Genomic DNA, 18,434 nt, shown 5'->3' on the forward strand with positions numbered 1-18,434 from the left:
TGTAAGTTTGGTTGATCTGCTATTTCTTTCTGAACCATTTCAGAAGCTTAAGCTCATTGCAAAATTCTCAAGTAACAAACAGAGGCAAAAAAGCACAAGACAAGAGGACAAGAGGGGTGCTGGAGGGAATGGGAACAGATGTTGATGTGGATCTGAGGAACCTGTCTGACGGAGTTAACTAACAAAATTGTGGAGTTTCATACTTACTGTAACTGGGGACATGACCTCTCTGGTCTCATCTTGATTGCAGGAGGCTGGTGGCATGGCACAGGTGGTTTGGGGAGCATTGGTGGTACAAACAGTCCAGGTTTACCAGGTTCTCTTGGCACTCTGGGCTCTACTGGTTTTTCGGTCAGCTGTGACAGCTTGGGTTTATTGCCTGGTACTGGAGGAGGAGTTCGTGGTGAAAGGTTTAAGGTTTTTAGCTTCTCACATCCTTCTGGAGTAGCAAGGACTTGAGCTAGAGGCAGAGGCTCTGGAGGCAATGAGGAAGATTCTTTGGCACATGCAGGCTTTTTGAAGAGAGGGGGGACAGGGGGCAGCTGTTCACTGGGTCTGCGGCTGGGGGATGGCATCTTTAGGTGAGGCTCAGGCCGGCACTGCAGCTGGGGTTCCTTGGTGTGTAAGAGATCCTCCACTTTGATCTCAGGCAAGCTTCTTTTAGGAGGTGGGGGTGGTGGCACTGGTGCAGAAGGTTTGCCAGAGAAGGAGTTTGCCCTTGATTCTGAGTAAGTGACTTTTCTAACGTGAGGAACTGGTGGAGGTGGGTAGGCTGGGGGCAGGACCATATCTACGGAAGAAAACACCCAAAACACACGACACACTGAGGGGAAATGTATCACATCAGAGGGCTTTTCACATTTGTTTTCTGATATTCTATCAGCATCTGGTCTGACACTACCTAAGATGCTGATAAGCATTTAACTTCCAGCACAATTAGCTGTAGTAAACTCCTGCAGTTTTGACTCAGGCACAGCTTCTGATGACTAAGCAAAGAGTTTTCTGTTTGCTAAAAATAAAGATGCTACAGTACAAGCATTGGCCCTGCTCCAGACTGACCACCAGATACAGGTCCTTCCAGGGCAGGAACACATGCACTCAGAGGCATGAGATGCTTCTGGTAAATTATTGCTGCTGTTACTAAGAACTTTTGAACCTAAACAGCTCTCAAGATTCAATACTGTGCATTACTTCAGTCATTTTACCACCTGCAATGCTTTAGACACAACCAAGCCAAAATGATAATCTGGCATTCTACATGAATCTTGCCTTCCCTGGGGGTCTTTTCTGAAGGGAAAGAAAGAAATCCCATACCATCTTTCACTATGTCAGAGGTATCTGGCTGCAGGTAAGACTCATCCTCTTCCTCCTGGTCATAATCTGCAGATAAAAATCAATCTGTCAGATGCTGGTAAGTACTCCTGGAACCAGTTGGGAGTATTGAGTACCTACTGCTTTTTAATAAACAAGTATTTGCCAGTTCAATTTCAAAAGAGGTGGGGAAAAAAGTAAAATCAAGGTTTGGTCCACCTCTCTGCTGTTTGGAACTGGAGTTTGCTTATGTTTTGATGTCAGTAAAGAAAGCCATCACTTAGAACAGTCAGAGATGAACTACACTGCACATTAAGTTTTAGCCATCTTTGAAGTTACTGTTTAGTTTCTGGTGAGACTTTCTACTGTTACAACCTTCCTGAAAAATTCCAGCCAGCTGCAGAGACAACTACAGAGATGCACTGGCAAAACCAGTTGGGAAAAACAAATAATCCCCTAAACCTAACCTTAACCTAATCTTAACACAGAAACATGTAAGAATTTTGCAATACAGAAGTCTAGTGACTACAAGACAATTAACACTTCTGACTTGCTCTGGCAACAACAACAAAAGTGCACCATGACAGGGCCTTTAAGTCACAATAATCAAGATATGCAACACATGCTGGTTCTAGACAGTGATTCTTCCTCACTGGCTATGGGAAGAGCCTATGAGAAGAGGCTGAGGGAGCTGGGGTTGCTTAGCCTGGAGAAGAGGAGGCTCAGGGGAGACCTTACTGCTCTCTACAACTACCTGAAAGGAGGCTGTAGACAGCTGGGGATTGGTCTCTTCTCCCAGGCAACCAGCACCAGAACAAGAGGACACAGTCTCAAGCTTCACCAGGGGAGGTTCAGGCTGGATGTTAGGAAGAAGTTCTTCACAGAAGGAGAGATTAGCCATTGGAATGTGCTGCCCAGGGAGGTGGTGAAGTCACCATCACTGGAGGTGTTTAGGAAGAGACTGGATGGGGTGCTTGGTGCCATGGTTTAGTTGATTAGATGGTGTTGGGTGATAGGTTGGATTTGATGATCTCTGAGGTCTTTTCCAACCTGGTTAATTCTATTCTACTCAAGGGCAATAGGCAGCATTTCTCCAGAGGAATGCATTAAAAAGGTAAGAGTCATTGGTTAAAATCAGTTAGCTCTTCTAGTTTTCCTAATCTGCACTCTGCTAGGCTTCCTAACACAATTGCTGTGGCATCCCCTTCTTCCCTCCCACAAGCACAGAAGGTATTACACTCAACGCTGCGTGCAATGCTGATGAGGGTTTCCTCTGCTTTGCAGCAACTGAACCAGATTTCCTAGAGATTTCAGAGAGGTTTGTGTCCTAGCCAGGAGAAACAGCCCAGCATTTCCTCTCAGCAAAGGAGAGCAGCAGCTCCAGTCAGCCTTGCCTTCAGACAGGGCAGGTAGGAAAATGCCTGGTGAAGAAACTCTGCTGAACCTTGAGGCGAGGCCCCTCAGGTTGGATTTTACTAACGCATCTCTTGACTAGAAGTCAGTTGCTGAAACAGACACCTCCTTGAAAGACCTGACTGTCTTTAGTTACCAATGGTAACTAATGGTTTAGGGCACAGAGTATGTGCTCCTGCTTTAAGATTACAACTACACACCCTTGTGAAAAAAGAAAACGTCTAGTTACAAATTGGATCAGTCTGCTAAAGCCCTGGGAGTAATTCCTGCAGAATTCAGAAGCAGCACATAAGCAAATCAATCGTATTGGTAAGTGTCTGAGTTTGTCACCTTCATTTTCTGCTGAATGATGAGAATACTTGATGTCAATGGGACGTTCTACTGAGCCATAGAAACTGTCTGCATCAGAGCCAGAGTCACTGCAAAAGAAGAGCCACAGAACTTCTGCATCACTGTGTGTGTCTTGGGACAGTGAAGATGGCTGCTACAGGGCTGCAGCACTGCAAAGGAACACTGGAAAAGCAGAAGTAAACTGTTCTTGTTTCCCAGTTAACAGCCAGATATGTAGCTGCTTTCTTTTCAGTGTTCTTTTAGTAAAGGATTTCTTTTTGTCTTGGTATTCTCTGTGTAGTATGGAAGCCCTTTTATGCTTGGGCCTTACTGTACCTGGTTTTATTTAATAATAAATTACTTCTAGATGCAAAGAGCCTAAAAAACACTGTCAAGAGCTACTGAAAAAAAGTGATGAAAAACAAATAATGATTAAAGGGTTATACCTGAATTCTGTTACTATTTCTTTCTTCTCATGGTAGTGATCAATTTCCCTCCTCAAGGACAGCATCCAATTCTAAGTAAGAATAAAAATACAATATTCAACACATCCATCATTAAATCATTCACCAAAGATGCACACTATCTGTCCTCTGCAACAACAGAGTAACTGTGCAAGCAGCCTACACTGAAGCAGTATTTATCCCTGACTTTGGGGTGACAACTTACCAGTCAAATGTTTGACTAGCTACAATAGTGCAAGAACAGAATCAAACACTACAACTTTCAGTTTGAAACTTTCAAGCTGTTATTTCCAAAGCCAGCTACTGGTGTTTAGGAGGAGACTTGATAGGGTGATTGGTGCCGTGGTTTAGTTGATTAGATAGTGTTGGATGATAGGTTGGACTCAATGATCTCGAAGGTCTCTCTCAATCTGGTTTATTCTATTCTATTCTTCGTTGTACATTTATGGGTGATGGATTTCACTGAACAGCTCCTCTACTTTATCAAAGGTTTAACATACAAATGTTTGTTCCCTGGCTAAAAATAAAGAAAAAATCTCCATGCCATCAAATATGTCACTTACAGCCATTCCCTACATCACAACTTGAACTAATGCTAACTTAATAGTTGAAACTTGAGATATGATTTTCAGAGAAGTCCAAACTCCAGTGACAGCTATGTGTCCAGTTCATTTAGGTCTCAGGGAAGTCCAAGACTCACTTTCTTCTTCAAGGAGAATTTAACTGATGAAGGTTACCTTTCGTTCATCTTCAGAAGAAGCTGAGAAAAACCACGTCCTGTGCTTCTTGCTAATGTGAACTAACTTGAAAGGAAACACATTGCTTGATGTTGTCTCCTCAGCTGCCCGCATAACCCTGAGAAACAGAACCACCAGTAAATAAAAACCTTCAGCTTTAAGGTTAGTTCTGCTGTACAAGTCACAAAGCTCTGCTAGAAAGCAGTTCTACTGTCCAATTCTGCCTTACAGAAATAACCCCCAGTCCCAGGAAAATGGCACAAACCCCTATGTGGGCATTTGTAGTACTTCTCCATTCAGGAGGCAGAAAGCACCATGCAGGAGTGCTGACAGGAAACAGAGCACTAGTTATGTAGCACCAGCCAGACTTGGAAATAGATGTTTTGACCTGTCCCACAGTTTTGATGAATCCGTATCTCTGCACGTGCAAAGCCTGCATGAAGTCAGCAGCAAGAGCAAGCCCACTGAATTGTAGCAGCTTTACTGGCTAAATAATAAAAGATGAAGCCTACACACTTCCAAAGCACATGAAACATTACATATACAATTTGAAAGGAATACATCTCTTGGGATCTGAGATCAGTGCTTAACCCAAACAACAGATGTAGCTGTTGGAAAAGAAAATCATACCCCCCCTGTAGTAAGTAAAAGGAGCTTGGGTGTTACAAGTTATTTGGCACTCACCTGTTGTAACCATTCAAAGAAAATGCACCCTGTGGAGATGCAGATGTGCTGCTCTTGAAGTAGTAAATACATCCCTCATGGATAATCACAAATCTCAAAGGCCCTGAAAAGATAAAGATATGAGCAAAATATAAATCCAAAGGCAGTGCATTACCTAGAGCCTCTTAACTTGGGTAGAATAGTTTAAGCTTTTAGCAATCTTATTAGTCAGTAGTAAAGAGCACAAATTAGTTAAGTGACAGCTTGTTGATGATAAGTCACAGGGTAAAGCTGTCCATTCACAGAGTTCTAGGACTACAGGTAGTATCTGCTTCCCTCATTTGAGAGGCAGCTGATGTGGTGACTTCAAGAGAAGGTGAAGATGCTGTAGGCCTGAACTCCACTTGAGCTCCTTCCTAGAGGAATAAGCTAATGTAAGAATGCAACCTAAAACCAACGGCAGGAGGGCAGCCACAGGCTACAAGTACTCTTTATGTCCATCCCAAAACCATGACAGTATCTCCCTCTCTTCTTTCACCTCAAGCAGATAAAGCTGCTGATAAAGTGATATTTTTTCTTTTTTCAAGGGGGCCAATGCTCCTTTCTTTATCAAAGGCTGCAACCTTTTTCCTTAACTATATAAGCACAGTTTATTTATACACTGGGAGAGCAAACAAAGAGCACATAAATAAACCCTGAATCTTAAGTTCTCTCCATGTAAAATAGACTCCGATTCCAGAAGGAATTACTGCTTTTTAAGTACAGTCTAATGTTGGCAGTGAGCAAATTTTCATTTCACAACAGCAGGAGGAGAGATGGAACTATTTTTCCAGTACATAACACCCAGCTGGGAAAAAAAAGAGAGTACTAATTTCTTTTAGAAAAGAGTATTTGAAAACAATACATATCCCAGGAATCTGTTTCTGTCTTGATAAATCTTAGTTGTGAGGGACTTGGTAAGAGATTTAACCAAGCAGAAGAAAAATCAACAACACTTCTATCCAAGATTCACAGTTCCAAAACAATTAATGGGAATTCTTCTGTGCAGTACAAGTGTAAAGCAGTACACAACCAAAAGGAAGAACAGCTTCGTGGAATAGTCTGCTAACATGAAATGTGCTGAGGGCCCCAAAGATAAGCATCTGAAACACCTTAGTTAGTTAATACCTCATTCAACTTACACTTCAGAATCTGCAGCTGGGTGCCTCCTTTTTTATGAAGATACCCTGATTTGGTCACTCCTCCAGGCATTGTCAAAAGGTTTTGTGCTCCAATTGCCTTCATTGGGACTGGCCAGACCTGCTCCTGTGAGGCCATCTTCCTGCAGATGAGAAGAATTGAAAGCAGTTTAAGACTTCAGAATATACTTGAAGAAACAAGTTCCAAGAAAGAAAAGCTTGCTTGCTTCCTTAACCAAGCCTTCCAAACAACTAACATGGTTCAGCTGGCAAGTATGTAGCACAGACGGGTGTTCAGAGATTCCAGGAAGTTTGTAACATATAAAAACCGTGGTGCAAAAAGTCCCGATTTATTTTTATACAGCTCTCAAAAGTGACTGGCAGCTGCTGAAACAATGGGAGAGTGCTCAGCAAACGTTGTTCAAGTATTTGTGTTTTAAAATCTCCTAGATAATACTGTGAGACTTCAGCAACCTGGTGAGGAGAAAGGAAATCAGCTTCTCCAAAGTGCTATGCCACACACATCCATATTATACAGTGTTCTGCATGATGAGGGATCAGCAGTGATAATTAGTAGCTGCAGTATCCAGTGCTACTTACTCCTTATGCTTACATGATTTAGTCTAAATGAAAGCATCAGTGTATAATCTGACACTGAGTGTCATACCTGACAGCATCCTGTGCATGTGGAGTTCAGCACAGATTGCTGCAGGCTTACATTTAATTTCTCTGTCAATTACTAATACCAAGCACTTTTGCAGCTACCGCTCTTTCTGCTATCATCCTAAACAGGTTAACTTCTCTAGTAGCTTTTTCTGTCTGATACATCACTATGAGACCTTCCTTTCTTCAGCTCCTAACAAAGCTAGGCTACAAATTCTACTGTGCAATAGGGAAAAGAAATCATGCACAAACTGAAGAAGTTTGACTAGACAGAAAAGGTGCTCTTAGCCTCAGGTGTAGGGCTAAAGATCTCTCCAAGTAAAAGGCAAACTAATGAAGTTCCAGTTAATTAGTTTCTGATGAAGCAATGATGGTTTAGATCTGAAAAGTCTTTACTGGAAGACTGAAATCTAATGGATCCTGTTTGCTTCTCCTTTTCCCCTAAGGGCCAGTAAAGGAGTCAGTAGTGTAGCTCAGTACAGAAATCCAAGAGCCTACAGCAATTGTGACAGTGAAGTAAATACCATTGTAGGAAGCCCAGAAATGAAAGTTTAGGAGTTCATTCATTAATTGCCTTTTGCTGATAATGCATGTGTGGGGAAGTGTGGAAATCACTGGCAATTTGCACCAGGAGAGCTTAAACTAAAATTCTCTATGCAGCCTAGAAAACTTAATGTGGTGGGTTTAGATTAGATGGATAGTACTAGCAGCCAATGAAGTTGTTTAGGAGGGGTGGATTGCGGTGGGTTCAGGCTATGCCTTTAAAATTTACTTACAGATTTTGAGCAGAAAAGTAGAAAAATAGAAATAAATCACTATTGGGTGTAAAAAGGAAAACAAAAGATTATTCTAAACAAATTTATTGGGTAAATGTCTAGAATAAGAGGAGCTGCACCATAACAATTCTTCCCTTTTTTCTCTTCTGATCTCTGGCTGTTGTGCTTTGCTCGTGAGAGATAACCGGCTTATTGGTTTGGCTAAGTCTAACTTCTCTGCTCCTTTCTCATGTCCCTTTTGTACAGGGGGGTAAGGGGAGAAGGGAGGGAGAAGCTAGTAGCTTCCCCTGGAAGGGGCCTCCTTGTACTGTTTGTTAACTGTAAATATCTGTATAATAAATATTGTAAAGGCTGTATATTTTGTACATATTCATTGCATTCCATTGCAGAGTGTAGATTTTGCTTGTAAATACAGCTTCATTTGCTTCTGAGTTGGTCTGGCTAAAAGTTAATGTTGGGGGGGAAACTTTAACCCACCACACAATCACAAATATTATGGGTTTGTCCCCAGTGTTACCTGCCCAAGCAAAGAGGATCCAAGGCCTTTGAAAGGTTCTCACAGCAGAAACTACAAGGCACCAGAGTTTCCTAATTTTCCTCCAGGACCTTCCTGCTCCCCAAAAGGTAAATTATGTTTGTTTTATTCAGCTGTATCCTTCCTTCTGCTATTTCCTCTCTGTTCCTATTATGGGATCGAGATCTTTCCAAGCAGAGTTGTTCCTTCCTCTTCCTCCTCCTCCACAATGAAATCTCTAGCAGCAGCAAGGTGTTAGCAGGCCCATGAAGGGGTTACACACAGATATTTAAAGCTTGTCAGTTTTGTTTTTTTTCAAAGAAGTTGACAAACACATCCCCCAAAAGAATTCCTTCCAGTGATTTCTCCACATCTCGCCGAGAAGTTCAAGCGAGGGAAATGGAGAGCGTTACCCAGCTGGCTGCTGACACAAAACCAGGCTGCAATTCTGCTAAGAGTGATTTCCTTGAAATGAGGAACCCAAAGGCAAGGCCAAGGCTACATTTTTCTTTTAAGAACAGGCACATTTGAACACTACAAATCTAGTCGCTTCAGTCTGTTTTTAGTTACACTCAGTAAAAAGAGTAAGTAAAAATGGAAGGTTTTTTATTCAGACCAATATACTCTGCCGTTGGTTTTCTTGAACTAACTCTAACCTAGCCTCAATGCCACCCCACAGCTTCAGGTTCACCATGGGGCTGCAAATCCCATCTGCTTTCACCACAAAGAACAGAACAAGAGAGGACTCAAGCACCTAGATATTGGTAAGAAACTGTTCCAGCATGATGCACTTAGGTTGAAAATGGATCAGAAGAGGCAGAGTTAAGTGTCTTGGAGAGGTTATCCAAAACAGCCAGTGAGCTGAGATTTCTAGGAAGCCAATGGCAAACACTGGGGACAAGGGTATGCCACCCTAGGTAAATACAGAAAGCAAATATTTGAGTAGGTCATGTTGGCCTTCCCTGCAGGAGCAGGCTAGCTAGCCTACTCACTATAATGTGCCTGGATAGGGCACTTTCTCCTCCACCTGAAAAGCCAGAATATCAAGCAAATATGAAAGAATATCCAACTGATGGAGGCACTGGAGCAAGCAGGAGAAAAAAACAATCCAGTTCTCTATCGTGTTAAGTACAGGATTTAAATGAGGGGAAAGGACAGCAGAGTGTCAGGTTCTGCTTCCTCCGCTCACAATCATTTCTTGCTTTTGACGACTCACTATAAAACAATCCTGAGAACAGAGACCAAACCTCAGGACTTCCCCAATGCCAGCTGAGTAATCAAAAACGGAGATGTATTTGAACTCCACAGCCAAGTACACATGACAGAGCTCACCAAATACAGCACCCTATGTAAAGGCTTTCAATAGATTCAGAGGCTGCTGTATCTATTTTCTGGATCTCTTTGTGGCTTACAGCACTTCCCATTACATCTGTAGGCTCCTCAAGCACTTTCATTTGCAGACACATAGGGAGGACTTTGGTATTCTGAATTGAAATGTTTGAGTGAGGCATCTAAAATCCATTTCAGTACTTTGAATCATGTCCCAGGCAGATTTTTTTTTTCTTTAACAGTACAAAGTAGCTCTAGGACACTAGATGATATCATGCATTAATCTGCTGGGAGAAAGCTGTCAGGATGAGATATCCACAGAAGTTTTATTGTAGGAGTGTGAGAAAAGAAAAAAACAGATGCTCTCAAAGATTCTTCTGGTCTTGGCATCTACAATAGGGTTGACTTTAGCTCACTGAAATGGTTCCTTCCACTCATGATATTCCTCTTCTGAATTTTTTAATACCTTACATGAAGAACAGATTGACGCTGCATTACCTCCTAGGTACACACAATGGGAAGCCCCGTAGAGTCGGTTAGCTCCATGGTTGTCAAGAACAGAAAGGATTTCCACTGTTTCTTATGCAGTGACATTCCCAGACTACTAGCCAAAGACCCTGCTACTCCTTTTCACCCCAGGTGCAAGAGCAGAGTCTCTTCTGTGGAGCTGAATTTAACAGAAAGGGCATACCACGTGCAATCAGAGCCAACCATCCTCTCTTTCTGACACTGTTGCAAACAGAGGGTAACTTTACTCAAGATAATTGCCTGGTGGAAGCCTCTAGTAAGACCTAAACACTTTACTCTTCTTTCTACTCACTGATGAGCTAGATGAGTGTTTTAAAATTAAGTTTTCCACCATGGCCCAAACCCCAGTCGAAGTGGGTATTGAATTAACCTCCTCCCCCACTGCAGCAGCACTGATCTGACCCCCCCTGAAGCAAAAGACTCTGGCAGCAGACAGCAGAAGCCTTGCATTGTTTCTCAGATGATCCCCAGGACAATCCCATGCCTGTGAAGGAGATGTTGGGCTTGACAGTGTAAGAGCAGAAAAGGTGGGCCAGAACTTCACCAGATTTACTTCACCATTCAGCAGTGCTTTTGGAAAGAACAGTGCAGTTGGCACTCTCATGCATGATGCAGAGCTTATACATTTACTACTGTCACTACCTCATACCTACAAACTGGTCTGCAGACTAAAAACCAAACCTATTTGCAGTGTATTGCTGATGTATCAATCAAGTCAGTCCATCATGAGTGCAGTTTCCTCACTATGATGCTATTACAATGAGCTGGAGTTTATTTTACGTGCCATGGAAGTCACAACAGCATGGAAAAAAGTGGAACTGCACACTTCATTGTGTAAGCTAGATACTGCCAGCCTCACAATGAAGTTTCTTCTGAATCATCACAATACTTTTACCAGCCTCAAACTCTAAAGGGAGTGTAGATTTCTGGTGGTGTGCAGTATGCAAGTGCCTACATCTGAAGTAGTTTTAACCTATCCCCTCAGTTAGCATAGAAAGAATATAGCTAGACTGGAGGCTAGGGCATAACTTTACAGGCTAAAAGTCCACCCACAAGAAGAAATAAAATTCTGCCACATTAAAGGTCTGGATTACATTACAGGAGAACACTTACTCCTTTTGGCCTTATGAGCTACTGGCCTTCAGCCCAATTAAATCAAGCACAAGCTGATTCAACTATGGATTGCATCCTGGGAGAGCCAGGACTCCTCAGGTCTTGCTTAACTACAGCAGGACATATGGCAAATGTGATCGGCATCTTGCGGTATATAAGCGTGAAAACACATTACGCTCGTCTCTGAAACTACAGCTGCCAGGAGTTGTATTAAAACTTCTCACTTGTTCTAACAATATTTATGGTCTGTCCTGGAGCCCAGTTTGGTCATGCTGAAAACAAATGAAAAACAGCCTCCAGAGCTGCAGTGCACAAACTAAACCCGATCTGAATTTGTAACAAGTATCTCTGTGCCAGCTAAGTCTGAGAACATTTTAAACTCCCTGATACCTCAGAACCTCTGATCTCTAAATCCTGTTTTGAAAGTAAAACCTAGTGAAGCCAGATGCTAGTTTCCCTCTGAATGTAAACTTCATATAATCTTACAGATACAACATAACTTGCAGAAACAAATGTATTCCTCATATGACACAGAGACTGAAGTTTTGGTCTCTGCAAAAGGCTTAGCCCAAACTGAGGCAGCGTTACATACAGCAGAACTGTAAAATAAAAGCTCCCCCAGTGTGTTCCCTGCAATTCTGGACAAAAACTCCTTGTCCAGTTCAATCATCTAAACATTTCCCATCTGTTCTTAACACTGCTTTCTACAAAAATTCCATGTCACTTTCCCAGTATTTCCAAAATACTCTCCCACATCTCTCTCTACTTTTTTTTGGGATACTCAGTCCATTTCTTAATACTTCTAACAGCCCCTTTCACAATAGCTTCCCAGATAGATGAATAGCACAGTACAAACACTGTGAAGTCAAATAAATCTTACAAGACAAAGGGAATGGAGAGCTGAGCGTGACTGAGAAACATTCTTGTAAGTAAGTTTGCTTAGCTTAACTTGCTTCAACTTGCTTTTCTTTTCTGGCAAATGTTTGCAACCAACACTCGCTTCAGCTCTTCCCCCTTCCATTTTTCTTACCCTTGAATTTTCTGCAGGAGTTAAAAGTATTTTACCCCAGATACCATATTCTATTTAGTCTGCTCTCTACCTAAAAAAGATGACAGAAAGAGGAGCCAGAGTTGCACTGACCTGGTGGCTGACCGACACATGGTTCTTCTGCTGACAGATTCACCAAATGATTGTTTTCTTTGTGAGGACAAAGCCATTAATAACTTGTAACCCCTCTCAGGCATGACAGGAACATCTCTGCACTTCTCCTCTTCTCCTATGTTACCAGGTTGAAAGAGACTGCAGTGGCTGCTGTACGCCCAACACACAAAAGGAAAAGAAACCCTGCCCCAACTGCTTGTGCATCTGCGCTGCTCTGTGGCCAGGAGGGACGCCTAGGCAGTGACTTGTTTCCTTTGCTACTTCCTGTTCCCCCAGTGCTAGTGGGCAGCACTATCTGTCAGATTTCCCAACTTCCCAGAGAGCCCATAAATCAAACCCTGCATACCTCAGACTCTGCAAACAGCAAGTCAGAGAGCAGCAGGGATTTTCCAGCACTCCCTGGCTCCCTGCTCACCTTTTAGCTCTTTCTTGCAGTGCACTCAGCCTCCTGCGCCAGCAGAGGCACAGCCCAGAAACGCTGCCTGTGCTTCAGGTACCTGGCACTGCACCACACAACTATGGTAAGTATTTCATCTGTTTTCTCCCCCACAGCTGGGTTGTCCTTCCCTCTACAACCCAAGAAATTAATAATAGCTCTTTGGAAAGGTTATGCAGCAATTGGTGCTTCAGAGCAAGTCTCGCCTGTACATTGATGCTATTCAAACCACAGCAGACAATAAAATTAGGATCCAAGAGGCTTACAAGGCAAGGATAACAAATCTACAGGACAGCTGTCACCAACTAATGATGAATATAAGCCACTGGTTAACACTTTTTTTCCATCTGGAGCTCTTAAGAGCATTCAAGTGTTTCACTGATTTTGCCTGGAATTAAACAACACCTCAAGCTAGAAAGTTCAAGTAAGACAAAACTAACTAGCAAGTTCCAGAATGATGGACAAAGCCTACAGAGATAAACAGGTCAAGTAAAGCTTATTTGCATGCTTTAGGGGAAAGGGACACAAATCTGTACTCCATAACTAGCCATGGCTGTCTTGGCTAGAAAAGCACTTCCCACATGTCACCACGGGGCATCTACTTGCAATCTCTCCATAGCCACATTATATAGGAAAAAGAAACAACAAACATCACATAGCTGTTAGCTAAAAGGATCAACTCGAAATCCTGCTGCTCTTTGATAAGAATCCTAGAATGGTTTGGGATAGAAGACACCTTTAAGATCATGTAGTTCCAGCCCTCCTGCCATGGGCAGGGACACCTCCTACCAGACCAGCTTGCTCAAGGCTCCATCCAACCTCTCTTTGAACACTGCCAGGCTTGGAGCTTCCACAGCTTCTCTGGGCAACCTGTTCCAGTGCCTCAGCATCCTCATGGGGAAGAATTTCTTCTTCATGTCTCAACCAAATCCAGCTTCTCCCAGTTTGAAGCCATTAACCCTCATCCTGTCATGCCATGCCTTTGTCAGAAGTCCCTCTCCTGCTCTCCTGGAGGCCTCCTTCAAATAATGGAAGGCTGCTAATAAGAAGACAACTAATACCCAGTTCTCTCAGTGGCTTAACTACCAGAATTATTACACAGTCAAGATGTAAAGAGGACTACATCTCAGCAGTTTATGAATTAAATTCACTTGCTGTAACTGCTTCAATACCAGTTACCAATTTAGACTTTGAGCATTAACATGCAGTGCTTTAAAGCAATCTTTCCTCCCCCAGTTCCTTCCTATCTAAGCACCCTCTTCCAAGCTTGTATCACCATCTTGGCAATCGTCCTCTCTACCTCAGTTAAAAAAATCCATGATCAAAATGACAGCATTTGGCTATATGCAACACTGGCAAAAACAATCAGTTTCTTTTTCTCTTTTCTGGTCTGCCACACCTAAGCCTTGGTTTTCAGCTTGCAACTGCACAACTCTAATACCAAGACCTCAACAGTCTCATTTTAATTATGCCTCAGTAATCCAACACGTGTTTCTGAAGCACTGCTTTTCCACTCTAACCCTTCTGATGCTGTCCTCTCCCTTTCTTCACTCAAGCACTCAGAAATACAGGCTATTTCATGTTAAGTTCCAAGATCCTATTTTGATTTTTCTGGTGATTTCCAACACTATCAAGATGGTCACAGAGTTAGAACTGAAGCCATTTCACACATGCCCACACACAAGCTGGTATTCCACTGAGGTACAAAAAATAAAATGAAATTTTAGATGTTTCACAGTTTTGGCAAAGGGAAAATTCAGCTTCAATTTCCAGACCAAACATTAATCAGAGAGGTTGTGTTTCAAAATTGCAAATCAGGAGTCTGAAGAGACATGAAGTCTTTATGGATTTCATCAACATTTCTGTCAGGGAAGTGAAAGAGCATTGAGCATATCTTTCCTCACAACAGAAAACTCTTTCCTGCAAGGAACTCTGGCTTATGGTTTTCAGACCACTGATCTTCATCTGTTTCCACAAAAGCAGTGGCAAGAAGCAGCTTAGCACCATGCTTATTTCACTCAAAAGGAGTTATTTAATTCCTTTAACATTATGATATTTCACTCAATGAGCATTAAAAGGAAGATCCAAAGCATAACCAATGAGCATTTGGATTTCATTCCAGCAGGGCCACTGTCTGAGGAAGTCAGCCAGTTGTGTCTGCCATTGTTAGGAGCAGCTCCTACTTATCTCTAGTTACAGGAAAGCAAAAGCAACACATTGAGCACTGCACTTCAAAACCTGCTGTGGCAGAAACTCACTAGCCTAGCTGAGGAGCTGAGTTGTCTCGGCAGCAAGACAGTTTCCTCTCGCTGACCAGTTGACAGGAAATTGCAAAAGTGGACTTTAAATAAAAGCAGCATGAGAAGAGCCCAGCAACAGGCAAGGCAGAAAAGTTAACACAGCAACAATCCAAATTAAAAAAAAGTAGCATGAACCCCACTGTCCTTCAGCTGGAGCAAGAAGTCAGCTCAGCAGCCAACTTCCACTCAGAATAACCCTGAGAGTTCATCCATGGTAGATTTCCATACAAGCCTACAGTGTAGCAAGGCACTGCAGGCAGCCACATTCTGTTCAAATTTCACTGTCTTTAGTAAAGCTTAAATTGGGAGTAGATTATTGTGAGTTTTATTAAATCTAGTTTAGTCCCAGGTTTCTGGATCACAGTGGAAACAAATCCACTGTATTGAGAGGTATCTGTCAGCTCTACACTCCACAGCTGCAGACTGTGCCTGAATTACTTGCCTGAATTCTTCAGCTGCTAGGGAAGGCAGTACTGTTAAAATATGAATAACCATGCATCTGAACTACTGCTGGGTGACCTGCAGAATGAAAACAAACAAACAAAACCAGCAAAGGCAAGAAATGAGGCCAGAACTTCAAAACATTTTCTTTTAATGCCAAAAGATTCCCCGTTCTTCAAACTTCAGCTAACATTCCCTCATTCAGCTTACTTGAGGAGGAGCTGAAGAAGCTTTAATAATATTTCTATTTACTTAAATACATTTAGAAAGGTAGCTCAAGCTTTGAGAGTATATATTCAATCTAAAACTGAGAAACACTTCAGGTCAAAAAGCTCCTGAATTTCTATTTATACTCCACAGCTCTTAAGCTCCAAACATTTATGGATGTATTGTTGGCTTGGAACTTCAGCAAATCCAGCCAGCACTGGTCTGTAATAAGCAAGCCATACTTGAGAGAAAGAGTCCATCAATTTTAAACCAGAGTTACAACTTTTCTTGGTTGTTTCACCAAACAGCTTGGCACAAGTCCTAGGAGATGATGTAATGACTTTGATTTGGGGATATGGTTAATGTCATATACATTGCTCAAACATCTGCAGGCCAAAGTATAGCCCCAAAGTATAGCTTGTAAAAAAAACCCCAACAAGTTAGACTGTGCAGCTGGAGAGGAACCTTCTGCAAACTCTCAATGTAAGGACATTATCATTTAACAGGTTCTCTTACATCAGCTAGCCTTGAAAAATAACCTCAGATTTCACACTGCTGTAGGTAAGGATAGAGGTTCAAATCACTACAGCTATCCCAGCATCACTTTCTGTGTTGGCAATTTTATCATGAGTAGCTTTTCAAGTTAAGTTTAAAGATTTCTACTGAATCAAAAAGCCCCTCAAATCTGTCCAAGAGCATTCACCCAGTGAGTTCACAGGGTGCCAAGTCTTTGTCAGAGCACAGCAGTAACATTTGGTCTAAATAACACTTAAAATGGGAGGCAAGTTCTTAAACATTTTTGCTGCTTATCATGTTCTTTCCAGTAAGTTTGAAGACACGTCAGCAAGGCAAGGATTTCATTCTTCTTTACTGTTCAAACCAGGTGGACAAGTTCTTTGCTCCTTTTAACTCACCTATATACAAGGTCCTTGTAAAGAAGCCTGCAAATGCAGCTGTTGTGATTAACTGGTGGTTTTCCTTAGTGCTTGTAGTACAACTGAAAGTAGGCAAGAGTAAAAACCCCCAATTACATAACTGAGCAGAAGCAGAAACATGATTGGCCAAGTCCTGCAGAGCTGGGCTGCAAGACAGCTGCAAAGGGAGCTTCCCCACATACATCCAGGCACTTAAAAGTGGGCCTTTCCACAAATTACTGATTTCCTTGGCAGAAGTTTTTGGTTCTAAGACACTGCTACTGAAACAACTTCACTGCTAGACTCCTTTGTGATGAACAGCAGACAATTCTGTCACTGATGTCCTCCTATCTGATAACTTAGGAAGCACTGTTGGACTACATAGTCAGTTCTGCTTAGATGTCAAAACACCTTGAAGCATCTAAGCTGGCTGATCACTGGACTTTAGTAAAAGCAACACCTAAATAAAGGCCTTTAGTAGTTTGCATGAGAGAGTGAAATATCCAGTAATGAATATAAAGCACAGCTGATAGGGACATTTAGCCAGCAGATATCTTGCCATAAAAATTAAGTCTCCTGTTAGGAAATATTTTTGTGTGTTTTCTTAGAATTTTAATTAAATAGATTTAAAGAACATAAATAGTCCAAGAGGGTGAAAAAAAAAGGAAGAAAGGTAAAAAAAAAAAAACAAAACACCTTAGAGGCCTACACTTATGTTAACAATTTTCTACCCTTTTTTGATACTAAATCATTTTGGCAAGATTTAGATGAGGCAGGAAGAATTCTTCCCCAGGAGGTTGATGAGGCACTGGGACAGGTGGCCCAGAGAAGCTGTGGAGGCTCCAAGCCTGGCAGTGTTCAAAGTCAGGCTGGATAGGGCCTTGAGCAACATGGCTCAGTAAGAGGTGTCCCTGCCCATGGCAGGAGAGCTGAAACTAGATGATCTCAATCTGGATCTTTCAATCCAAGCTATTCCATGATGACATAAAACATCCATCAGTTCATTGTATACAGTGCTTGCACAAAACTAGCAAAACCTTGGTCCAAGACTACTACTGCCAGTGAAGGAGAATATTTGATGCAAGTGTATATGCAAGTCAGCAGGAAATTTCCTGTATATAAGCAATTCAAAAACATTCCGGCAGCAGGATATTACAAAATCCAAACCCACATAAAGCTTATAAAGTCCTCTTGAATGTCTCTCAGCAAAAAATGCAATGAGTAAATTCCTGAACTCTGTTGCTGACCTCACTAAAAGGCTACTAGCTGAATACTGCAGAAATTCAGCAAGCCCTGGTTGAGGGGAAACATTTGGTCAGGCCATCTGTGAGCCCTTCAAGCTTGCACATCCCTCTTGTGGTGGATTGTAACCTTCTGCTTTAGCTTGCATACCTCTGCAGGCAAAAGGCTGCACCAAAGAGGAAGCTCAACTTCTGTCAGACCCTGAGAAGACAAAAGGAGAAAAACATTTCCTATTTTTGTTTGGAAAGATGAAGTGCAACCACAAAGACTCACTTTGCTGCTGCAAGACACAGTAGATGGTGCTGGTTTCTAAGTAATGACACAGTGAAGCATCTCAGAGTTTTCTCATACTTGGAAAATCTGACTAGGAAGCAGAGTCTCAAAATAAGCTCATAACCATGCAAGTGTAATTTATAGAAATAGAAGGCCCAGCTGATAGCATTGCTAATGGACAGTCATTTATAGAATTAGAAGGCCCAGCTGATAGCATTGCTAATGGACAGTCCCCACCTCCAACAGCTCTGAAGCTCCCTGCAAGCAAGTCAGTGCACCAGGAACAGTTTCTTTATTCTGAGCCCAGTGGCTCTTCCCTTTTCAGTCACAGTATGAACTTCTCTAAAGGATGTTGTAAGGCCTTAGTAGTTTGCCACTCCCACCTCCAACCACACAAAACACTAAATCCAAGAGCTGAAACAGGTAGGAGCATGGATTAC

General features: G+C 42.1%; 1 protein-coding gene across 2 annotated transcripts in view; it reads right to left on the reverse strand.

The window, feature by feature from the left end:
* The window catches only part of SH3BP2 (SH3 domain binding protein 2), a 34,280-nt gene that overhangs the window by 3,303 nt on the left and 12,543 nt on the right, over window positions 1–18,434 (reverse strand). Inside the window, exons 1-8 of one of the 2 annotated variants that reach the window (XM_054172343.1) lie at window positions 12,161–12,382; window positions 6,100–6,239; window positions 4,940–5,042; window positions 4,256–4,373; window positions 3,501–3,571; window positions 3,055–3,143; window positions 1,315–1,380; window positions 208–790 (exon numbers count right to left, since the gene is read on the reverse strand). In XM_054172343.1, the coding sequence (XP_054028318.1) occupies window positions 208–790; window positions 1,315–1,380; window positions 3,055–3,143; window positions 3,501–3,571; window positions 4,256–4,373; window positions 4,940–5,042; window positions 6,100–6,239; window positions 12,161–12,264 (1,274 nt within the window). In that variant the 5' untranslated portion in view covers window positions 12,265–12,382. Of the gene's footprint in view, window positions 1–207; window positions 791–1,314; window positions 1,381–3,054; window positions 3,144–3,500; window positions 3,572–4,255; window positions 4,374–4,939; window positions 5,043–6,099; window positions 6,240–12,160; window positions 12,383–18,434 lie in introns of those variants that run through there. The other variant, XM_054172344.1, reaches the window with a different exon arrangement.

This window comes from Dryobates pubescens, chromosome 23, assembly GCF_014839835.1.
Source record: "Dryobates pubescens isolate bDryPub1 chromosome 23, bDryPub1.pri, whole genome shotgun sequence".
Lineage (NCBI taxonomy): Eukaryota > Metazoa > Chordata > Aves > Piciformes > Picidae > Dryobates > Dryobates pubescens.